Below are 23,601 nucleotides of genomic sequence, written 5' to 3' on the forward strand. Positions count from 1 at the left end.
ACAAAAAATCAACTGCTGTCATGAAATCTCCTTCTCAAGTTACCTGTGACCAAGGAATATTTCATTAATTAAGACTCGATGCCTGTCTATATAGTGTACCTAGTCTTGGGTTTTATGGTAGCAGGCCACTTCATTGAGTTCAGAGGTTATTTACTTTATCTAGCCATTCGGTGTCCCTGTGGAGCTGCTTCCTACCAAAAAAACAAGCAAAACTGTACTATGTGACCAAACCTCAATTGCATTTCTTGAAGTAATGTCTTGTCTTGGATGCCAATGATACAGCAGAACTGGTGTTAAAGGGAGTCTGTCAGCAGCATCGACCATGCAAAAGTGCTGACAACATTAATTACGGACCGGGGAGAGCAGTACAAACATATCTTTTGTGGATCTTTTATTATCAGGAGTAGTGAGTATACTGTATGATATTTTATTCTGCCAGGAACTGGAGCCAGGACTATTCTGTGAAGTGCTCTCTGCATTTAGCTTCTTCGTGGCCCTTCCCACTGCTCAGAGTGACAGCTTTAACATCCAATCAGGAGGCTGCTACAGCTGCCATCAGGGCATAGGGGCAGGGCTGTAAAGTAGCTCAATGCATAGAGCACTTTACAGTGAAGCACTGCCTCCTTCAGTGCAGGAGCAGAACCTGGCAGAATGAAAATTCATACTTACTCCTCATAAAAAAAGCTCCACAAAAGGTATGTTTCTCCTGCATTCCTCTACCTACCACTGTCAGCAGTTTTGCAAGATCAAAACTGCAGGGAACTACTGAGCATTCTCAGATACCAACCTAAGAATATCCAGAATTTCAAAATACAAACATAGGATCTATCCAAGATATTCTGCCGCCATGGTCTAAGATCGAAAACCAAAATGCATGGCAAGCAGTTGTTGATCATCTTTCTTATTTTGTCCATTTCACAATTAAATGCTATATGCACATGCTATTTCTTCCCTTGCAGCAAAGCTTTTGTGGAGCCTCTGTTGTAGTGCCTGATCTTGAAGGAGCTTTTTATTTAAAAGAAGATGGCAAAAAGTCTTGGAAAAAAAGATATTTTCTCCTGCGTGCTTCTGGAATTTATTATGTGCCTAAAGGAAAGACAAAGGTCAGTATATAAAGAGGAAACTACTCAGGAATAAAGGAATTCATGAGGGTGAAAGAAAAGAATTCCCAGGGTGGCTTCTCCTGGACATGTCTGGTGCACACGATAGTTGCACCACTTGTGTAAATATTAAGGTTTTGCCTTCTGTTGGGTTTTTGTGTGTTCTATTTGCAGACATAAGAGTATTAGGTTTGTTTTAGCCAAAACACTTTAGAGACCTTGACATTCTTCTGACCAATGCAGCTATATTAACTCTATTCCCCAATGGATGGCCAACAAATTTATTTCGAGCGCCTTCAACTTAGACTCATAGTCACCAAAGCAACCCAGGCTCAGTGTGTTCATCAATAGGACAACTGTCTGCTGGCCAAATATGTTAAATGGCCATATGTTAATGCAAGTAGTCAAAGAAGACATTCGATATGTTGCTGGTATGATAATACATTCCATGTAGACAAGAAAACATTGACTTGCATTTAGCCTGATACATACTTTCTCTAATTCTTGGCAACATTTAACAGATTGTGAAAATGTTGTTTTCTACTTTATAAGCAGACAAAGCCGTGGTGTTGTGGATTCTACTCTATATCTCATAGTATGAGACAATGTTGTACTTTTTGATATTATTAAAGTGGTTGTCCAGCCATTTTATATTTATGGAGTCTTGCTAGCTTTTGATGACCTGTTCCTCAGGATAGGTCATCAATATGACATTGGTGGGTGTCCAACTCCGGGTACCTATGTTGATCAGCTATTGCAGTGAGCACCATGGCCTCCTTGTAGCTTACCAATCACAACACCATCCGTTGGATAGTGGATTTATTTGGTATTGCAGCTTAGCACCATTCACTTGAATGGGACTGAGCTGTGCCTAGGCCATGTCAATGATGAACCTGAAGTCTGGCCAATAAAGAGGTGTAAGTGCTGATGGAGCACCGTGGACTCATTCTACAGCAGATTGGCAGGGGTGTCGGGAATTGGACCCCTGTCAATATACATACATAGTAACATAGTATATAAGGCCGAAAAAAGACATTTGTCCATCCAGTTCGGCCTGTTATCCTGCAAGTTGATCCAGAGGAAGGCAAAAAAAAAACTGTGAGGTACAAGCCAATTTTCCCCACTTAAGGGGGGGGGGGGATTTCTTCCGATTCCAATAAGGCAATCATAATAACTCCCTGGATAAACTACCCGCTCTAGTAGCTATATCCTGTAATATTATTACGCTCCAGAAATGCATCCAGGCCCCTCTTGAATTCTTTTATTGTACTCGCCATCACCACCTCCTCAGGCAGAGACTTCCATAGTCTCACTGCTCTTACCGTAAAGAATCCTCTTCTATGTTTGTGTACAAACCTTCTTTCCTCCAGACGCAGAGGATGTCCCCTCGTCACAGTCACAGTCCTGGGGATAAATAGATGATGGGAGAGATCTCTGTACTGCCCCCTGATATTTATACATATTAATTAGATCTCCCCTCAGTCGTCTTTTTTCTAAAGTGAATAACCCTAATGCTGATAATCTTTCACGGTACTGTAATTGCCCCATTCCAGTTATTACTTTAGTTGCCCTCCTCTGAACCCTCTCCAGCTCTGCTATGTCTGCCTTGTTCACAGGAGCCCAGAACTGTACACAGTACTCCATGTGTGGTCTGACTAGCGATTTGTAAAGTGGTAGGACTATGTTCTTATCACGGGCATCTATGCCCCTTTTGATGCAACCCATTATCTTATTGGCCTTGGCAGCAGCTGCCTGACACTGTTTTCTACTGCTTAGTTTGCTGTTCACTAAAATTCCTAGGTCCTTTTCCATGTCAGCGTTACCCAGTGTTTTACTATTTAGTATGTACGCGTGACTTGCATTATTCCTTCCCATGTGCATAACCTTACATTTGTCAGTGTTAAACCTTATCTGCCACTTCTTTGCCCAAGCCTCCAATCTATCCAGATCCCTCTGTAGCAGTATACTGTCCTCTTCAGTGTTAATTACTTTAGACAGTTTAGTGTTATCAGCAAAAATTGATATTTTACTATGCAAGCCTTCTACAAGATCATTAATAAATATATTGAAGAGAATAGGGCCCAATACTGACCCCTGAGGTACTCCACTAGTGACAGTGACCCAATCTGAGTGTGTACCACTAATAACCACCCTCTGTTTTCTATCACTGAGCCAGTTACTTACCCACATACAGACATTTTCTCCCAGTCCGAGCATTCTCATTTTATATACTAACCTTTTATGTGGTACAGTGTCAAATGCTTTGGAGAAGTCCAGATATGCGACATCCATTGATTCGCCGCTGTCAAGTCTAGAACTTACCTCCTCATAGAAACTGATTAAATTTGTTTGACATGACCTATCCCTCATGAAGCCATGCTGATATGATGTTATTTGCTTGTTTTCATTGAGATCCTCCAGGATAGCATCTCTTAGAAAACCTTCAAACAGTTTACCCACGACAAATGTTAAACTTACCGGCCTATAGGTTCCGGGGTCTGTTTTTGCATTCTTTTTGAATATTGGCACCACATTTGATATGCGACAATCCTGTGGAACACTCCCTGTCAGTATAGAGTCTTTAAATATCAGAAATAAGGGTCTGGCTATGACATTATTTAATTCTCTTAGGATACGGGGGTGTATGCCATCTGGCGCTGGCGATTTGTCTATTTTAATCTTTAAGTCGCTTTTGTACTTCTTCCTGGGTCAGACAGGGCACTTTTAATGGGGAAGTTACTTTTACATTCTGCATTTCATCTGACAGTATATTTTCCTCAGTGAATACAGTGGAGAAAAAAAATATTTAATAGCTTTTCTTTCTCCTCGTCGCTCTCTGCAACATCCCCCTTATTGCTCTGTAGAGGGCCGACACCTTCAGATTTATACTTTTTACCATTTATATAATTGAAGAACATTTTAGGGTTAATTTTGCATTCTTTTGCAATTAATTTCTCGGTCTCTAGTTTGGCGGCTTTTATTTGTTTTTTACATATTCAATATTTTTTTCCCTATAGTTTTTCAGTGCTTCCTCCCTACGCTCCTGTTTTCATATTGATTACCTATTCTGAGGATAGGTCATTGATATGACAATCCTGGAAAACCTCTTAAAAAAATCACTACGAATGGTATAAAATAATGAAGGAAGCAAAAATCACCTTAACGATCCCCCACTGCTCTCATTCCAAGACTTCCTGATCTTGGTACTTCCTGTTCTTTCTCGACCCAGACATGGGACACTGCAGTTTAACGCTTGCCCCAGCTGTGACCCGGTATAGCCAGTGTCAAGAGGGACCGGAAAGTACAAAGACCAATGGAGGACTTGGGTAGTGAGAGAGCAGAAGGAGATTTATAAAGTGATCAATATTTTTCTTAAGAATTTTACACCATTCTGGATATTTTGTTTTTAATAAGTGGTCTGACAACTCCTTCCAGATCCATAGATCACTTTCTATGCAGACTACCTGACAAGACCTCACAAGGCTGAAGGTTTCGGTTGCTGGTCTACAATAAGCAAAGGGCTTCTTTCAAGTCACTAAATGTTATATTACATGAGACTTCTTTCTTTACTGAGTACAAAAGATAACTTGTGGTACATCCAGCAATTACTACAGTAGGTTCAAGGTGCAGTTTTTGTCACCAGGTAATGAAGTATGGTGTTTGAACTGATGGAAATCAATGGCACTCTAGTCATTCTCTCTCTTCTGATTTCCCTTCCCTAACAGCAATAAGCTGGCACTTGTGGCTATAGATGTCCACTTGTAAAATGAGGCTTTTGCATGTACCTGTCCTTAACTGTGGTGTGGTGTCTTAACTTGTTATCCCCTCACCTTGCAGTGGAGTCTGTATAGCTGTTGTGCTTATCCCTTTGCTGTCTGTAAATGCTGTTTCTTGCAGATCTATTGATGGGCTGGGACCCTGCCATCTCCCTGGAGTAGTGGTCATCACAGTTGAGCTGGATCTTAGTCTCAAAGGTCCTTGGAGCAGATGGTCATGCTCCCTGACTTCAGGCTTGCTCCGCTAACTCTTCATAGAACTCTCTAGGGTTCCCCCTCAAGGCAGGAAGTAGGACTGGTTTACTCCGACCAACAGGTGAGGAATGGAATAGAAAGCTCCATTCCTAATGCCAACCATACCTTATCATTGCTGGAACATACGGCAGATGCATAACATAATATAACATTAGTACGAAATATAACAAACAATTGCAGATACAATATCTGGGGTATTGCACCAGCAACTCCACTCAAAGCTCATTGAGCACTTAGCAAGTTCTCAAACACAGTGAAAATAAGAAGGCATCTGATGTAGAGAAATGTAATATATATATATATATCATGCTCCTGGTTTAACAGATAAAACACAATAAAAATAAATTGCATAGAGAGAATGGAGTCACTTGTGTTACCTCCAGCAAGATGGCATTGCTTCATTTGTATATTCACTAAATACATGGTGGATGGTAGAGGTGTCTGTACGTGCATTTATGTCACTTCTTTGCCTCATGGAATATTTTAAATTGCGAGAATAGGCGCAGCGTGAAATGTTTGCATCCAAACAGCTACCGGGTCCCCGTTATCTCAGGTTGCCATAGCAACCGCTGAAGAACAAAAAGAGTGATTTTATAATAAATGGCAAGGAAAAAAGAGGTGCTGCATAATAGCAAATCTATTCTAACACTGTCATTTTACATACAAAGAAAACAACATGCATTCACTTCCCCGGAGGGTAGATCAATATAAAAACGTTAAGGAAAATGCAGCCAGAAATAAAAAAAATATTATAGAATCACGATTTATATTATAAAGTCGCCATTAGCACCATAGTATGGAACGCGACTCACCATGAAATCCAATCAGAGACGAAGGTGAGGCATCCCATGTGACGGGCGATCATTTCCAGCAACGTGACTCTGCCGGCGATCATACGAGGCAAACAAAATGAATAGCTGTTGTGATTGTGTCAAAGTCACAAAAACTATGAACTCATAAGTATCACCTCTGGAATCCACTAAAGTTGTTCTGGGTATTAGAAACAGTAATTTAAAGGGGTTCTTTAAGATCAATGACCTCCTTTTCCTATGACCAGGTAGGGTGCCGGGGTTAAAAAACACCTGTCACCGGCACTCTGGTTCCAGAACAGATCTCCATTCCTACTTGCTTCAGGTCCCCAATGGACCAGAAGTGTGACGTGCCATCTACAGGCATGCCATCGTTGCTAGACGAACATCACAGCTGATGCCACTGATCGGATGGCAGCAGTTTAGTAAGTATAGACAGCAGTTCACACTTCTAGCTCAGCAGGGACTGTAATCGGAGGAGGAGGGAGCTCAGCACCGAAACGAGTGCACTAGTAACAGGTGAGTGAATTATTTTAACCCTGCACCTTCCCTAGCCATATAAAAAGGAGTTTCTGCTGCGTTACCCTAGTACAGGGGGTATCTGAAAATGTTTCTTAATATGGTGTAATGTAAAGTACACCCAGCATAGCCTGGTACGGTTGGCAGGGATAGGGTTAATAACCCTGTTTAACCCTTCTCAGGAGGGGCAGGTGTGGACTAGTCCTACCTCCTGACCAGAGGGAGAGTCTAGACTAGTGACTGAGGGAGAGGTTGGAAGAAGAGGGTGCAAAGACGATGTGCTCCTCTCCCCAGGTCCCAGCTTAAAGCTTCAGAGACTAGCAGCTCTCTGCATGCTCCTTAGCAAGAGGGAAGAAAGAGCCTGGAGTAAATAATATGGATAATCTGAATGGCTGAGCGAGGAGTCATTTAGCAAGGTAACCTGCTAGTACACTACAGCTATTCAGACTTCGCTGCATTGTAGGGATTCACTCAGTAAAATGAGACGTTTATTCTACCTCTGGCATGGTTTTCTGACTCCTACTACTCCATACGCTGACCATTGCATTCAATACTCTGCTTTGCACCCACTTGGACAGTTAACATCACAGACACCCCAAATACAATTAGGCAGGACCCCCCAGAATCGGGGTGTGGCACGAGAGAAGAGCGGGTGTACCCTCCATTAGTTGCATCGGCCTGAGGGAGACCACCGTGATACATGATATAGTTAGAGCTACTACCACTCCCACTGTCTGCTCAGGCTCCTCACGAGTTGCTGCACTGGTCTTGGAGAACCCCTTTAATGTTAAGGTGCAAAAATAACACAATCGAAGGTTGAACCTCTTCTTCAGATCATGTCTCTACACCTCTCCCTTCTCCGATTGAGTACATTTACTTTAACCTTTTTGTACATATATACCCTTAGGTGAATATGAATGCACTAGAGTTATCTAGCGTATTCATTTTGAAAAAATAATGCAGCCAGTCGCTACTTGAACTCAATAATAACATAGTATACAGTAGACTTCTTAGCACCACCTAGTGGTGACTGCAGGCAGACATCATTTTATTATTTAGCTCTGTAATGACAAGTCTATTGTTTTGTTTGCCTTTTCTGTGCTGTTTAGCATGCAGTATAAACAACATTTAAAACTTATCAACTTGTGCCAAATATGTGCACTTTTTTTTGTTGTAGTACGTTTGCACAAAAAAAAAAATGTTTTACTGTATTCCTAGTATTTTCCAATACTTTATTTTATGTAAAAAAAAAAAAAAAAAACATTTTGGCCAGATCTTAGATATAAGTCAATAATGGAATATAAAATAAGAGAAACCACCAGGGACCTGGAAACCGTTGGGGAAGTGGAGCAATTGGGGATTCTGTAAGGTAATTCATTTTTAACCCATTTTACTTCTTATATCAAAAATGTTATCCCATCGGACAATGTCTTTACATTGAGCTATGAACAAAAGTGGCGCCAATTCTGTAGGAAAGGAACCAGGTTTTTCTGTTTCCATAAGCCTGTTGTTGGCATCTTCAGATCTATCTATTCTTTATTCTTTGTCACACATTGGAAAAATCTGCCCCAATTTGTCCATTATCTGATATACGACCCTGTAGACACACAACCATTAGAAATGTTTTACTGGGATCAGAGTCAGTTTATGAAATCAGTTTATTTTCAGATTGCCGTCTGTGTACATATAATAATGGTCTTCAATGTCTCAATTACAACTATGCGCATGTCTTGCAGACGTCTCGTGATTTGGCTTGTTTCATCCAGTTTGATAACGTCAACATTTATTATGGTATGCAGTATAAAGTGAAGTACAAAGCGCCCACCGATCACTGCTTCGTCCTGAAGGTATGTCGCTGGCATGAACCGAAGGCTAAAAATCTATGTAACTATAACTAACCCCCTCATAGGTAATTAGCCCGCAGCCAGCTCATTAGGAATGGTTTGTTATTGCAAATGGGGCTTACTTTTCATTTTCACCTTTACCCCTCAGCTGTTCCTCTAACATAAAGAATTACAAGAATGTCTTCAGATCCTAAAATTATTACTGGGATCATCAGAGACCATATGGTCTGATGGCAAAACATCCGTGTGCAGCACTTACATGCAAAACTGTGCTCGTCCCTGTATTACTGTGAATTTTGAGACCAGGGAATCAATTGGCTTGACATGGTTTAGGTGTATAAAAAGTTTACTAAACTATGATAAAAATTATTTAAGGTATATATACAAAAGATAACATACAGAGTAAAGTAAGTAACAGTCCACTCTGCCGTGAACGAATGGGCGAGCCCCAAATCAACCAGTTCCCAACATGGCATCTGGCTGACACCCATATGATACAAAGAAAGCTGGAAGTCACAAGACATCTTAGGCTAGGTTCACATATATCAGTTGTGCCTGGCCAGTTATATTCTGGAGCCGGACAACAACTGATATACGGTAGTACACTGTACTTCAGGGCACAGATCCAATGATAGCACCGGAGAGAAAAACTACGCATTGAGCGTTTTTCTGTCCAGTGCTGTTTGGCATCCGGCATCACAACCAATGGTTCGGATGTATGGGATCAGTTTATGGGATCAGTTCTGGCTCAGTTCCCAGTTTTTTTACTCACACTGGAGGGGAACTGAGCCAAATAGCCAGACATATGTGTAGGGGCCCTATCCGATCGGTGTCATCGGTGGAGCTAACTTTTTTGTTACATGCCTAAATGTTTTCACGCTTCCTGTACGCATGTACAGTTGCTTCAGACCTCAGGAACGCGCCCTGGTACCTCGTACCACTAACCACCTATATTACAAGGGAATAAAGGGAAAGAACCAATTAAAATAAACTTTTCCACACAGTCCCCTAGCGGTGGCATATCATTTGGGGATCACCCACACTGGACCAGAGGTAAAGATCCAGTGCACCAATGCAAAAATACTATGTGTCATATATAATACTGGTGTCTATGTATATGACAGAGGGGTCTATTGTCCTCTCAAGAACCAGGTCTTGGGTGTGACTCCTACTTCTGAACCTCTTATAGCTATGCCCCTGAACTGGACATAAACATGTATTGCAGATCTCATAGGCACAGACAGGATCTTACACTAACTTAACGTTTATGGGAACAAGTCAGTTTTCCGTGTCTGCTTTTGGCTGAAAGAAGGTTCAGCTCGCTGGCTTTGACCATACTCTTGTTGAACCAGGAGATAAGTGGACATAGTGGTGGTTGGCAGCTGCTTATCTATGGCAGTAAACATGATTTATTCTAAACGGCATCACAGACAGGAAAAGGCACTGCAGAATGGAAAGATCTGCACCTGTTCTGTGTGTTTGACCCGCTCCTAGTTTTGGTTCCCAATCACTGATGGAAATCACTGATTAAACACTGATTTTGTGAAAGTGGCCTTGGTAAAATCTGCATCTGGGAGTATAAATGACAAGTGATGTTAATGGGTGACTTTTCCTTAAGGGAAAGATTCTGATTCCCAAGGAAAGTTTAAAGACACCAGACATTGACGTAGAGGGTCAGTAGACAGGAGAGTCGTTTTTTCGTCCTCCTGGATAAAACCATATTAACATGGCAAAGCCTAAAAATGCATTTATAGGTTCGGGATCCTACCAGATTAGTCTACACAATATCGTTTTTATTATATCTGTCAGGAGCGGTCTTCTCCTATGACCCATAAACATACCATTTTGTGTAGTCAGGCCCTTAGGTTATTTCACTATGGGGCAAGATAAGCGGCTATGAGACATGGCCACCGGCACTTGTCTCCACAAGAAACAAAGGATCAGAGAGGTAAGAATACAGCTGGACCAGGCCTCCATGGCCAGCAAAGGTCATAATGTATCTCTACTCAACTGTTGGCAGATCAACTCAGTATCAACAGTGATGACAATAGACGCTGAGTGTCTTTCCATTCATTGCACCCAGTTTTTTACATCTGACTTGTCTCCCCTTTAAGGTTCCATTGAATCTTGTACGCCGGATCCTCGCATCACCATACAGTGGTGGAGGCATCTGACCTTGATTTACATCTGCTGAGTGTCACACAAAGTAGATTACCATAATTCCGTTTGGTACTTCCTATCTGACACATGTTTGTCATAATTCTAATTACCCTTTGAGTTCAAGCATCATCCACTTTAATCCAATCCTTTTATCCGCAAAGTTAGCAAGAAGTAAGAGTCAGATCAGGTTGAAGCATTCCAGGGGATAGTTTGCCATCTGCTGGTGAAATGGGAAAAATACATAATGTTTAGTTACAATTACGATATTATCATCATTATTATGATTTTCATGATTATTGGTTTATAAAGCAAATACTGTACATATTCATTAGTAATGCAGAGCAAACGTCACACAGTGTCAGACACTTACATTTATACGACTTTAGCAGACAGAGATCAAGTCAGAAAAGACGTATAGGAGCTTAAAATCTAACATTTACCTTAGGCCTAGATTCACGCGACCGTGAGACATCCGCTCCCCTTCTTATGGACCGCAAACTGCAGATCTGCAAAACACAGGCACCAGCCGTATGCACTCTGCATTGCGGTGCCGACCCTTTGACTTCTTGACGCCACCGAAGATAGGACCAGGGGCAGATTGCCCATAAACCCTACAGGGAAATTTCCCAGTTGGGCCACCCAAGTCCTCCTCTCTGCCGCTGACATAATGAGCTCTCAACCGTAATTAACACTGTGATAATCAGGTACTCATGTACCCATCCAGCGATCGCACATGCCCTCCTGAAGTCAACTGCTGGGGCCCTGGTATTGTGACCCCGTCTACTTCTGTTGCCCCTTCTTTTGTTAATTTGGACCTACTACAACATGAGGCCACTTTTAGTGTTTTTTTTCCAGGGCCACTTTAAGTTCCCAGTCTTCCCCTGGATAGGATAGATCTCTAGGATAAGCCACCAATGTCAGATAAGTGCGGGTCGCACCTCTGAGACCCGCACCTATCTCTAGAACAGAGTCCCCAAAGCCAACGAGAGCACACCACACATGCGCGGCTCCCTTTCATTCATTTCTGTGGGAGTTGCAAAAATAGCCTATTAAGCTCGGCTATTTCTGGCAGTCCTATAGAAGTGACTGAAGCAGTAGCCACGCTTGCTTCCATTTTTACGGGACTCCCATAGAAATGAATGAAGAACACACCGCACACTCGTTCATTTTGGGAGCCCCGTTCTAGACAAAGATCTGGAGACTTGCCCCTATCTGAAATTGGTGGCATATTCTGGCGATATGCCACCAATTTCTGAGGTGAGACACAACCTTTAACCAAAATCAAGCAAAAGCAATGGTGGACACATCTGCACATCAGGCAATGCTCCTGATGTATACGCCTGACAGACGGTTCAGATGAGACCTGAGAAGCAGAGCCTAAGAAAATGTGAAAAGGGTACATTTATGGCATATCAACAGGATAAGCTAAAAATGGCTGATAGTTGAAGGTCCCAGGCCCCGTCATGAATGGAGCGCATGGGTCTATTCACTGCTATGGGACTTCTAAAAATCAGACATTTATGGGATATCCTACTGATGTGCTATAGACGTTCAGATGTGACAACCCTTTAAATTAAGATATCCCCTTATAATTACATCATACAGGACAATGTGAGGATCCCTTGGAGAGCTGGTGGGAACTCCCTGGGGGTGCAAGTATCACCGGTGAGAAGCTAGGTGTTCATCCATTTAAAGAGACATAGAACATTCTGCTTTGTGCTGTGTAATCTTTCTGTGAAGAATATATACAACCAAATTTGTACACAGCTGATTTGATATGATGTGCATGAGGGTTTCTGATTGTTCTCTTTCTTTTCTAGCATCCACAAATTCAAAAGGAATCCCAATACATAAAATACCTGTGCTGTGATGATCCATGGGTTCTCCACCAGTGGGTGACTGGTATAAGAATAGCAAAGGTAAGACAGTAAAGAAACTCTGAACAAATCCCAGATCTTCTATCTTTTTTTTACAAACACATTCAGACAAATTGAGCATGTTCACTAAGAATGCCTCAATTCTAAGAGACCATTGGCTGGTTCTAGATGTTCCATCATTCATACCACCAGTGATAGCAGCTGCAATAGTGTCAGTGCCATCAAGAAAGCTGTTCCAAGCCACTTTATTAGTAGAATCTTCATAATGGACTTATGTCTAAGGCCCCACTCATGGTCAAGCCTTGGTGTTTCATCGCTGATCTTCTGAGGAAACATCAAGTCTAGTCTGGGGGCCTTTATTGTACATATTGATAGGTGCTAATAAAAACAGGAAAAAATCTCAAAAAGTTTAGCTTTTACCAGCTGTGCTAAAAATGAATACACTCATACAAACCCTCAAACCTTTCTTCCCATCCCCTAATTCTCATAATACACAAAGGGGCTTATGTATTATTGCGGGTGTGCCTGAATTCTGTTGTATTTTGCTCACAATTTTGGTGCATTTTTGTTTCACAATATCACATTTCATTTTAGGCAGATTTATTAAAGGGTTTATCCAGGAATTTCATATTAATGACGTATCCTCAGTATAGTTCAGCAATATCAGATTGACGGGGGTCTGACACTTAGGACCCCCGCCAATCAGCTGTATAAAAGAGGCCCCAGAGCTCTGTGAGCACTTAGGCCTCTTCCTAAGCCAAAGACGCCACCATATATTGATCACATGGCCTAGGCGCAGCTCAGCCCCATTCAAGTGTGGGTGTGGCTTAAAATACAAAAACACTCTTCAAGATTGCACCTAAAGTTTGACATAAATTAAGCCAAACAATAAATGGAGTAAAGTTAGACACAAGTGTGCAGCCATGCACCAAATGTATCATCCAGCCTGAGCGACTGATAAATCTGGGGCATCTTTCATTTTAGACAGGATCTGCTCCCAATGATTTCTGGTTTCATGTGGAAATGTAACTTTGTTTTTGTTTCCAGTATGGAAAAACCTTATACGATAACTATAGGATGGCGGTCCACAAAGCCGGCCTTGCCTCTCATTGGTCCTCGCTCAGCAATCCATCTGTAGCAGGTACAGCAGGTAAGCATGCTACTATGCAAAGTTTATAATAAAACTATTTCTAGTTACTTTTGGTCTGTTTAGCTTGTTAAAATGCTATTGTTTACAGTGCATTTGGAAAGTTTTCTTCCCCCTTCACTTTTTTTTACATTTTGCTATGTTGTGGCCTTGAGCTAATACAAAAAAAATCTAGTTTTTCCCCAGAAATATGCAATCAATGACCCATAATGAAAAATTTAAACACTGTTAGAAATCTTTGATAATTGATAGTTGAAAACCCTTCAGCAGTGATTACAGCCTCCAGTCTTCTTGGGTATGGTGCCACAAGGTTTGCACACCTGGATTTGCGGATTTTCTGCCATTCTTCTCTGCAGATCTTCTCGAGCTCTGTCAGGTTGGATAGTGACCGTTGGTGGAGAGATGTTCAACTGGGTTCAAGCAGGGCTCTTTAACTTTCCCTCAAACCTGACCAGTCTCCCTGTTCCAGCTGAAAAACACCTCCACAGCATGATGCGGCCGCCACCATGCTTCACTATAGGAATTGTATTGGGCAGGTCACGAGAAGCGCCTGGTTACCTCCAGACATAACACTTAGATTTGAGGCCAAAAAGTTCAATTTTGATTTCATCAGACCAGACAATCTTCTTTCTCACAGCCTGAGAGTCATTTAGGTGCTTTTTGTAAACTCCAGATGGGTTTTTCTGAGGAGAGGCTTGTTTCTGGCCATTATGCCATAAAGCCCAGATTGATGGAGTGCTGGAAGTTTCTCCCATCTGCACACAGGAGCTCAGCCAGAGAGACTACTGGATTCTTGGTCACCTCTCCCAAACACCCAACTGGCAGGGGAAAAAAATGTCACAGCCCTAGGTATACATCAGCATGAAAATTGTGAGAACTGTAGGTTCACTCAAAGTAATATGTACTGGTATGTATGTTGCATTTATCTTTCTGTGCATGCAACATACATACCAGTACATGTTATTTTTAGTGAACCTACAGTTCTCACAATTTTCATGCTGATGTATACCTAGGGCTGTGACATTTTTTTTCCCTGCCAGTTGGGTATTTGGGAGAGAGGTTGTATCTGACCTCCTTACATGAGGTATCCCCCCCTCCTATTACACTTGTGCCTTTTGTTTCATATATTGTTTGTTATGTGATCATGTCTCAATAAATTGCATATATTTTATATGTGTGTCTTCCACTTTTCTTTGGGGTTATTGGTTCTGTTTTTGGGTTGGCTCAGTATATTATACTAGACCCCAGTGTTATCTATACATTATATGTGAGTTTTTTCTTATAGGTTGGTCTAGACCTAAAGCCCTGTTACACAAATGGCCTGGTACAAGTTTATTCTTGACACATATGGCATTTTTGAAGCCACTACCTGAATCTGAATACTGCTGCAATTGCATCTAATTAAAATTTTGTATAGCCTCCAAGTAATTCAATACAGTGTATTTGTACAGCATCACCTGCTGTTTGTTCTTTTCTTTATTTCTCTGTCCACCTCACTAACATCGTCAGGTGGACGCACATGCTCGGTTCCATCTTTCAACTGTCACAAGACTTAAAGAGGCCGCTGGGCTCACCTGATATTGTATAGCGATTGTGCTTGGTATTGCAGCTCAGCCCCATTCACTTGACTGGGACTGTGCTGCGCCTAGGCCACGTGACCGATGTTTGTTGACATCACTGGCCTTGGCAGCAATGGAGAACTGCAGCCTCTTCGAACAGCTGATCAGCAGGGGGTGCTGGGAACATGGGAGGAGGATACACTGAGGATCTGCACCTCTGTGATCGCTATCTGTGTAACTATATCCCTCTGTGGAAAATGCGTTTATATGAAGAATAAAGGTATTATTGTACCAGATGACGAGTGATTTGCATTATCTCTACTCATCTACAGCATTTACTATATGGTTCAAAGCTGTACATGTTTTTGATGGAGGACAGATTGTTCAGAGATTCCAATGATAACCAGAAGTGTGAATGCAGCTCTGGAGTGTAATGCAGGCTCTAACTCCAGACCAGTACAAGATGTCAAGTATTTACAAAAATACTCAAAATATACTTTTTATATAAATATAATTTATATAACATCTACTGTGTTCTCTCAAAGGAGGACATATGTCCTTTATTGAGAAATATATATTTTTCTTAGAAGTTTCTCATGTTATTTCCTTAGTTTGCTCAGTCACTTTCATTTTAATTTAGGCAAAGCTCAAGCAAATGGACAGGTACCGGAAAATGTAACAAGTGTCAGCTCAAGCTTCTCAGATGCCTGGAAACGTGGAGAGGCAACTAAGGTAAATATACTAAATATATAGTGTACAGTACTGTAGGTCACAAATGTAAGAATATAAGGCTTTGCAATGTAAGAAATTTCAAAGCAACTATAAAAGTGCTAATATATATGTACTAGTTAACATTTACGTCTTGGAAAATCGCATGTAACTTTCAAAACAAAATCTATTTTTCAATTAACAAAATGCCAAACGAATGAACAAAAAATACATCTAAAATCGAATCAACTTGTACACAGTTTTTGAAGAAACTTGCAGAAAGGTTGTTTCAAACATCTTGGAGAACTAACCACAGATCTTCATGGATGTAGGCTTGCTCAAATCCTTCTCTCTTCATGTAATCCCAGACAGACTGGATGATGTTGAGATCAGGGCTTTGTAGGGATCAAATCATCACTTCCAAGACCCCTTCCTGGTCCTCCGATACTAATGAGTTCTTACATAATGGAAGCGCTCATTAGTATTTCCCCCATTAGCCGCAGTGACATTTTCCCCCCACTTTGGAGGGGAAAAAGTGCATCTTATGGGGCGAAAAATAAGGTAAAATATAAAAATATTAATATTTTTCAATTAATGAAAATGTGCAAAACTAGATTTTATCTTAATGGATCCTTCTTCTGGGACCTCAGGGACCCAAAGATTTTTATTCTTTGTAATGTACAATTTTATAGCCCAATTGGATATCAGTGGTGGAGGTCATGTAAAAGAAGTGTTCTGAGGAATCCTAAGCTGCAAGCTCATCTACTATGAGAACACCAGTATATAATATTGAAGAACATAAAATACAGATGTTTTCAAGCATTCTTTTGTATTTTCTTTTTGTAGGACCCACAATCACATGAAAGTTCCAAGCCTCAAGTGATGAAGCAACCAACACCAACATTAGCAAAAAAGCCTCCAGCTGTGCCTATAAGAGCATCAACCAGTGCTGTACCACCCTGTCCATTACCAACTAATGCCAAACCAGGTGGAAATATGCCACCACCTCCACCACAGTTTGCACCTCCAGAAGATTCACATCTGGATGATGATTTCCTTCCTCCTCCTCCTCCTCCTGATTTCTTTGATTTGCCACCTGACTTCTTACCTCCACCACCGCCATTATCTAATTCAATGTCTGGTTATGCTCCACCTCCTCCACAACCGCATTTTGCAGCGCCACCCACAGGCACCCCAGCTGCCCCACCTCCACCCCCACCACCACCTACTGCTTCAGCTCCACCACAGCTTCCAGTGAAAAAGCAGCCACCTAATCCTCCAAAAAGAAATGACAATACAGCTATGAGGTCAAAGGAACTTGGCGCAAATGAAAGTGCCGGAGGTCAACCAGATTTTATGTCTGATCTGATGAAGGCTTTACAGAAGAAGAGAGAAAATACAAATTAAATGGACATCATGTAGAATTTAATGCCGAAACTAAGGCGCGAAAAAGCAAAAAAGAGCAAACCAGAGGGACTGAATTAATTTTTGGCGTTATATATAAGAAATGTCGATCTAACATTTCTTGTGCTAAAAGACAATGAAAAACCATTGTAAAAATAGCGTTATATAGAGCTATGGTATGATAGAGCTAATCTATTTTGTTCGAAGGGTTACCAATAAGCTTATCACAGGGTTTTCTGGGAATCCAAAGTTATCACCTGCAATCTGTAGGGAAGCCTGGAAGCAAGTGTTCAGATTCCCTTCAGCACCAACACAGGAAAAATGAAACATTTCAGTGCCCATTAAAATCAGTGGGTTGTCCACGTATTGAAAGGACATGCTGGGTCTCCCAGAGCAACAGATGCCCTTTGCAGTTGGTCTTCGCACTGACTAATAGATGACGATAATGAATACAGGAACCAACCAATTAACCCAGGATTCCCAGCATGTTTCATTGTCAGGGTTTATTAGCGGCTACAAGAATGTAAAGCCCAAAAAGTTCTATTTAGGGTAAAAGCTGGAGCATACCATATTTCTGCATTCTGCAAGGCCTGTGTGAAAAAAAAAAAAGTGAACTAACAACTTTCTTTTGTGCATTGATGCTCAAATTCTAATTGTCTTTTAAGTTTGAGAATATCATGGGATAGCCAGTCTAGTGCCCTCTGGTAGGGAGTAATGGGCTCATTAAGGTGTAACTGTGCTTTCAAAAAATTTCTTATGTCATAGTGACTTATCAAAGGTTTTGATTGGTGGGGGTCTAGGTGCTGAGACCCCCATCCAATTTCTAGAATGAGAAGAAAGAAAAGCTCAAACACAGGCTGTCTCTCCGAGCTGCTGAAGACAGACTTGAAACGGACTGGAAACTCGGACAGTTCTAGCGTTCCAGCACTCAGACCATCAAGACCTCCGATATGTCACGTCAAACGTTTTTTGAAAGTTTAGTTACAACTTAAAGAGTAACTACACTTTCTTCAATTTTTGATATGTCATAGGGACATATCAGAAGTGTTGATCGTGGGGGTCCCAGCTCTCAGACCCCCATTGATCGCCAGAATGAGGCGTCAGAAACGCTCAGCCAAGCACAGCTTCTCCTTGCTGAAGCGCGAGACTGTAGACAAACTCAATACATCTCACTCAGCTACAGTTTAGCGCTCAGCAGCTGAGCCCTTCTAACCCCTCGTTCTAGCGATAGGTGGGGGTCTCAGAGCTGGGATCGCCGCCGATCAATACTTCTGATATGTCCCTATGACATCAAAAATTTAAAAAAGTGTAGTTACTCTTTGAAGTGTTATACCCATCTTATATGGTGATGAAATGTGTATTACTGTATGATCAGTAGGGGACTTGGTGAGATGCCATCACTTTGTAAAATGAAAATAACCCTTTAAGTAGTAATCTACTTATAGGAACAAGCCCAGAAAAGAATGACACAAATAAACAGGAAACATTTCCCTACAGCATTTGTATGTGTGCAGGGTCTTCTGCAACTCTTGTAGTCTTGCATAAACCCTTCTCATATTGGCTTAGAAACATAGAATGTGTCGGCAGATAAGAACCATTTGGCCCATCTAGTCTGCCCAATATATCTGAATCCTATGAATAGTCCCTGGCCCTATCTTATATGAAGGATGGCCTTATGCCTATCCCATGCATGCTTAAACTCCTTCACTGTATTTGCAGCTACCACTTCTGCAGGAAGGCTATTCCATGCATCCACTACTCTCTCAGTACTTCCTTATATTACTTTTAAACCTTTGCCCCTCTAATTTAAAACTGTGTCCTCTTGTGGTAGTTTTTCTTCTTTTAAATATTCTCTACTCCTTTACCGAGTTGATTCCCTTTATGTATTTAAAAGTTTCTATCATATCCCCTCTGTCTCGTCTTTCTTCCAAGCTATACATATTAAGGTCCTTTAACCTTTCCTGGTAAGTTTTATCCTGCAATCCATGTACTAGTTTAGTAGCTCTTCTCTGAACTCTCTTTAGAGTATCTATATCCTTCTGGCTTGAGATGAATATGGGGTTAGACTTTTAAAAGGCTTGGGGTTGTTTGCCCCTGACTTACAGTTGTGTTCAAAATAATAGCAGTGTTTTAAAAAAGTGAATAAAGCTCAAAATCCTTCTAATAGCTTCTATTTCCATACACACAAATGCATTGGGAACACTACACATTCTATTCCAAATCAAAACATGAAGAAAAATATATCAAATTTGTGTTTTCTCTAAATAAAATTGAAGAAAAGTGAATATTAGACTATTCAAAAGAAATATAGCAGTGTTTGAATTCTTCTTTACAAACTCAAAAATTCACTCTATAAACTGAAAAATGTTTGAAGATTTTGCTTTCCTTCGAATCATTTCACTAATATTTAGTTGTATAACCGCTGTTTCTGAGAACTGCTGGACATCTGTGTTGCATGGAGTCAACCAACTTCTGGCCCCTGTGAACGATTGCCCAGGATGATTGGACTACATTCCACAGTTCTTCTCTATTTCTTGGTTTTGCCTCAGAAACTGCATTTTTGATGTCACCCCACAGGTTTTCTATTGGATTAAGATCCGGGGATTGGCCTGACCACTCCATAACGTCAATCTTGTTGGTCTGGAACCAAGATGTTGCCCGTTTACTGGTGTGTTTGGGGTCGTTGTCTTGTTGGAACACCCATTTCAAGGGTATTTCCTCTTCAGCATAAGGCAGCATGACCTCTTCAAGTATTCTGATGTATTCAAACTGATCCATGATCCCTGGTATGTGATAAATAGGCCCAACACCATAGTATGAGAAACATCCCCATATCATGATGCTTGTGCCACCATGCTTCACTGTCTTCACAGTGTACTGTGGCTTGAATTCAGTGTTTGGGGGTCTTCTGACAAACTGTCTCCGGCCACTAGACCCAAAAAGAACAATCTTACTTTCATCAGTCCCCAAAATGTCTCTTTAGGCCAGTCAATGTGCTCTTTGGCAAATTGTAACCTCTTCAGTACATGTCTTTTTTTTAACAGTGGGACTTTGCGGGGGCTTCCTGCAGATAGCTTGGCTTCACATAGGCATCTTCTAATTGTAACAGTACTCACAGGTAACGTTAGACCTTCTTTGATCTTCCTGGAGCTGATTGTTGGCTGAGTCCTTGCCATTTTGACTATTCTTATATCCATTCGAATGGTAGTTTTTTCGGTTTCTTCCACGTCTTTCATGTTTTGGTTGCCATTTTAAAGCATTTGCGATCATTTTAGCTGAGCAGCCTATCATTTTCTGCACTTTTTTATATGTTTTCTGTTCTCCAATCAACTTTTTAGTCAAGGTACGCTGTTCTTCTGAACAAGTCTCGAACGACCCATTTTCCTCAGAATTTCAGAGCGAAATGCACTGTAACCAGCATGTACAACATTTGCTGCCTTCCTTCCATAAATAAGGGCAATAATTGCCACCTGTTTTTTAAAGAATGAATGACCTCACTCATTAAACTCCACATTGCTATTATTTTGAACATGCCCCTTTCAATAAGTGATTGAATTACACAGTCAGCAGCAAACATGTCATGACTGTTGGGTGTGTTGGATTTCTATTACTCTACTACAACTGCTAGTAAATTATTTGCCATGTAGAAATATCATATCTACCAAAAACAGTGATTGATCAGGTTAGTGATGTCTGACTGCTATTATTTTGAACACAACTGTACATCAGAGGCAGTAAGGCCTGGTTCCCACTGCAGGCAGAGGTTCTGGCAGAGAACATCCTTCCGAAGCTCTCTGGATCCCGCAATGCCAGGCATTACCGAAATGCCCGCTGGCCCCATTGACTCTAACGGGTTCGGAGGAGATCCGGCCACTACCCGTCAATTAAGCTGGGATTCAACCGGACAAATACTGCTGACTATGAATTGGGGTCCGGTGGACATTCTGGTAACGTGCAGCAATGTCAGATCCAGAGAGCTTCGGCTGCCGAAACAGTCTGCCGCAACTCCTGTCGGCAGTGCATTGTGTAATAAGCATAAAAATCTGTGGCCCCCTGATACGTGGAAAATGCAGCTGTGTGAAACTGTAGTTTAAAGACTACGGACAAATGCGGGGACATTTTTACTTATTTTGATTAGAAAATCATTTTTCCCTTCAGTCTTTATGAAACATTTTCATTAGTTTTTCCTCCCCATCTTTCAGTACATATACAGACTATTTCTCCCTCCCTCACACTGAATCCATCAGGGAGCTGATCTGACGGCTCGGTCTATAGCCCTAATCTGTACTTTCCTGACAGCTCATAAACAATCATTATAGCTAAATTCTTCTCAAACTGATAAATATATGGCTTAAATGAGCTTTCAGACCTGCTCCCTGATGGATTCAGTGCGAGGCAGAGAGCAATAGTCTGTATATGTAGTGACAGTGAAAGCTGTAGTTAAACGTTGAAGTGTAGAAGCAGCACTTTGTGGTCTCAAGATATTGCGTTAATCGATGCAGCAGCCTAGCCGTAGGCCCTTGATCCATCAGGCCTTGGAATACATATGTAGAAAGGAAGATGGCTTCGGCAGCATATAGCAGTATCAAAATTCTTTATTCGTACCTCCAGACACAAATGGCAACGTTTCGACTGTTCACCAGTCTTTATCAAGCCTAATGACACCATTGCTGGTAGGCATATATATACCCCCCCATATTAAAAAAACACACCCCACATTGCATCAACATAGCCAATCAATACATAATGGGAAGTATCTGTGTAGATTGCTACTTACCACATGTCATGTCAGTTGTGGTAAGTAGCAATCTACACAGATACTTCCCATTATGTATTGATTGGCTATGTTGATGCAATGTGGGGTGTGTTTTTTAATATGGGGGGGGTATATATATGCCTACCAGCAATGGTGTCATTAGGCTTGATAAAGACTGGTGAACAGTCGAAACGTTGCCATTTGTGTCTGGAGGTACGAATAAAGAATTTTGATACTGCTATATGCTGCCGAAGCCATCTTCCTTTCTACAAGTGAAAGCTGTAGTGTCACGGACGGTGTACAGGAAACAAGACAATGCAACATGCATATATGACTCACTGGATCCAAAGCTAAGGAAGCAAAAGGGAGACCCCTGCTCAAGACCTGGCACTTTCCCTGGCTGCTCAGCCTATGCAAAGATCCCAAAGGTGGATGGTTGCATCTCCACGTACCTCGACTATATAACCCCTGAACACCCTACAATAGTGAGGGGACACGACCACCGGCTCCCTACACCAGACACGGAGGGAGTCAGGGTCACCTGGGATCCAGCAAACAGAAAATAACAGATAAATGTACAGCACTTAACTTTGTAGCAGACTGGGAAACAGGATCAGCATGCACACACACTCCAGGAAGTAGTATAAGCCGCCCAGTAATGCATTATGGGGAAGAATTTAAAGGGAAGCAATCAGTCCAACTACATGACAGCTGAGAGAGGCTAACGAGATGAGGAACCACAACAAAGAAAACTCAAGGAGGAGGTTCTGAAAGGCTTCTGTCAGAGCTTCTCAGCTGTCTGGTTGTGACAGTACCCCTCCCTCTACGAGTGGACTCCGGACACTCAGAGCCCACCTTCTCAGGATGGGACCTATGGAAAGCCCTGATGAGACGAGAGGCCTTAATGTCCGTCACTGGGACCCACATCCTCTCCTCAGGACCATAACCCTCCCAATGAACAAGGTACTGAAGAGAACCGCGGACAAGACGAGAATCCACAATCCTAGAGACCTGAAATTCAAGATTCCCATCAACCATAATCGGAGGAGGAGGCAAAGGCGAGGGTACAATGGGTTGAACATAAGGTTTCAATAAGGACTTATGAAAAACATTATGGATCTTCCAAGTCTGAGGAAGATCAAGACGGTAGGCAACAGGATTGATGACAGACAGGATTTTGTAAGGCCCAATAAACCTAGGACCCAACTTTCAGGAGGGAACCTTCAATTTGATATTCTTGATATCACCAACATTCAGGTCCGGACCAAGCACACGTCTCTTATCTGCCACATGCTTATATCTCTCACTCATGCTCTTTAGATTATCCTGAATCTTTTGCCAAATAGATGACAAAGACGAGGAGAATCTGTCCTCATCAGGTAAACCAGAAGACCCCTCTCCCGAGAAAGTCCCAAACTGCGGATGAAACCCATATGCACCAAAAAATGGTGACTTATCAGAGGACTCCTGACGACGGTTATTTAAAGCAAACTCAGCAAGGGACAAAAAAGAACACCAATCCTCTTGATTCTCCGCCACAAAACAGCGCAGATATGTCTCCAGATTCTGATTGACGCGCTCTGTCTGGCCATTCGACTGCGGGTGGAAAGCAGAAGAGAATGACAACCGAACCCCCAAGCGAGAACAGAAAGCCTTCCAGAATCTGGAAACAAACTGCGTGCCCCTA

The 23,601-nt window shown here is 41.7% G+C and overlaps 1 protein-coding gene across 1 annotated transcript in view; it reads left to right on the plus strand.

Annotated features, from left to right (window-relative positions):
• Positions 1-18,834, plus strand: part of LOC122938097 (amyloid beta precursor protein binding family B member 1 interacting protein) — a 151,859-nt gene extending 133,025 nt beyond the window's left edge. The window contains exons 9-14 of the mRNA XM_044293407.1: positions 960-1,103; positions 8,196-8,306; positions 12,284-12,382; positions 13,388-13,490; positions 15,687-15,778; positions 16,601-18,834. Coding sequence (XP_044149342.1) covers positions 960-1,103; positions 8,196-8,306; positions 12,284-12,382; positions 13,388-13,490; positions 15,687-15,778; positions 16,601-17,161 — 1,110 coding nt within the window. The 3' untranslated portion in view covers positions 17,162-18,834. The remainder of the gene's footprint in view (positions 1-959; positions 1,104-8,195; positions 8,307-12,283; positions 12,383-13,387; positions 13,491-15,686; positions 15,779-16,600) is intronic.
• Positions 18,835-23,601: the final 4,767 nt, after the last annotated feature.

This window comes from Bufo gargarizans, chromosome 5, assembly GCF_014858855.1.
Source record: "Bufo gargarizans isolate SCDJY-AF-19 chromosome 5, ASM1485885v1, whole genome shotgun sequence".
Taxonomy (NCBI): Eukaryota; Metazoa; Chordata; class Amphibia; order Anura; family Bufonidae; genus Bufo; species Bufo gargarizans.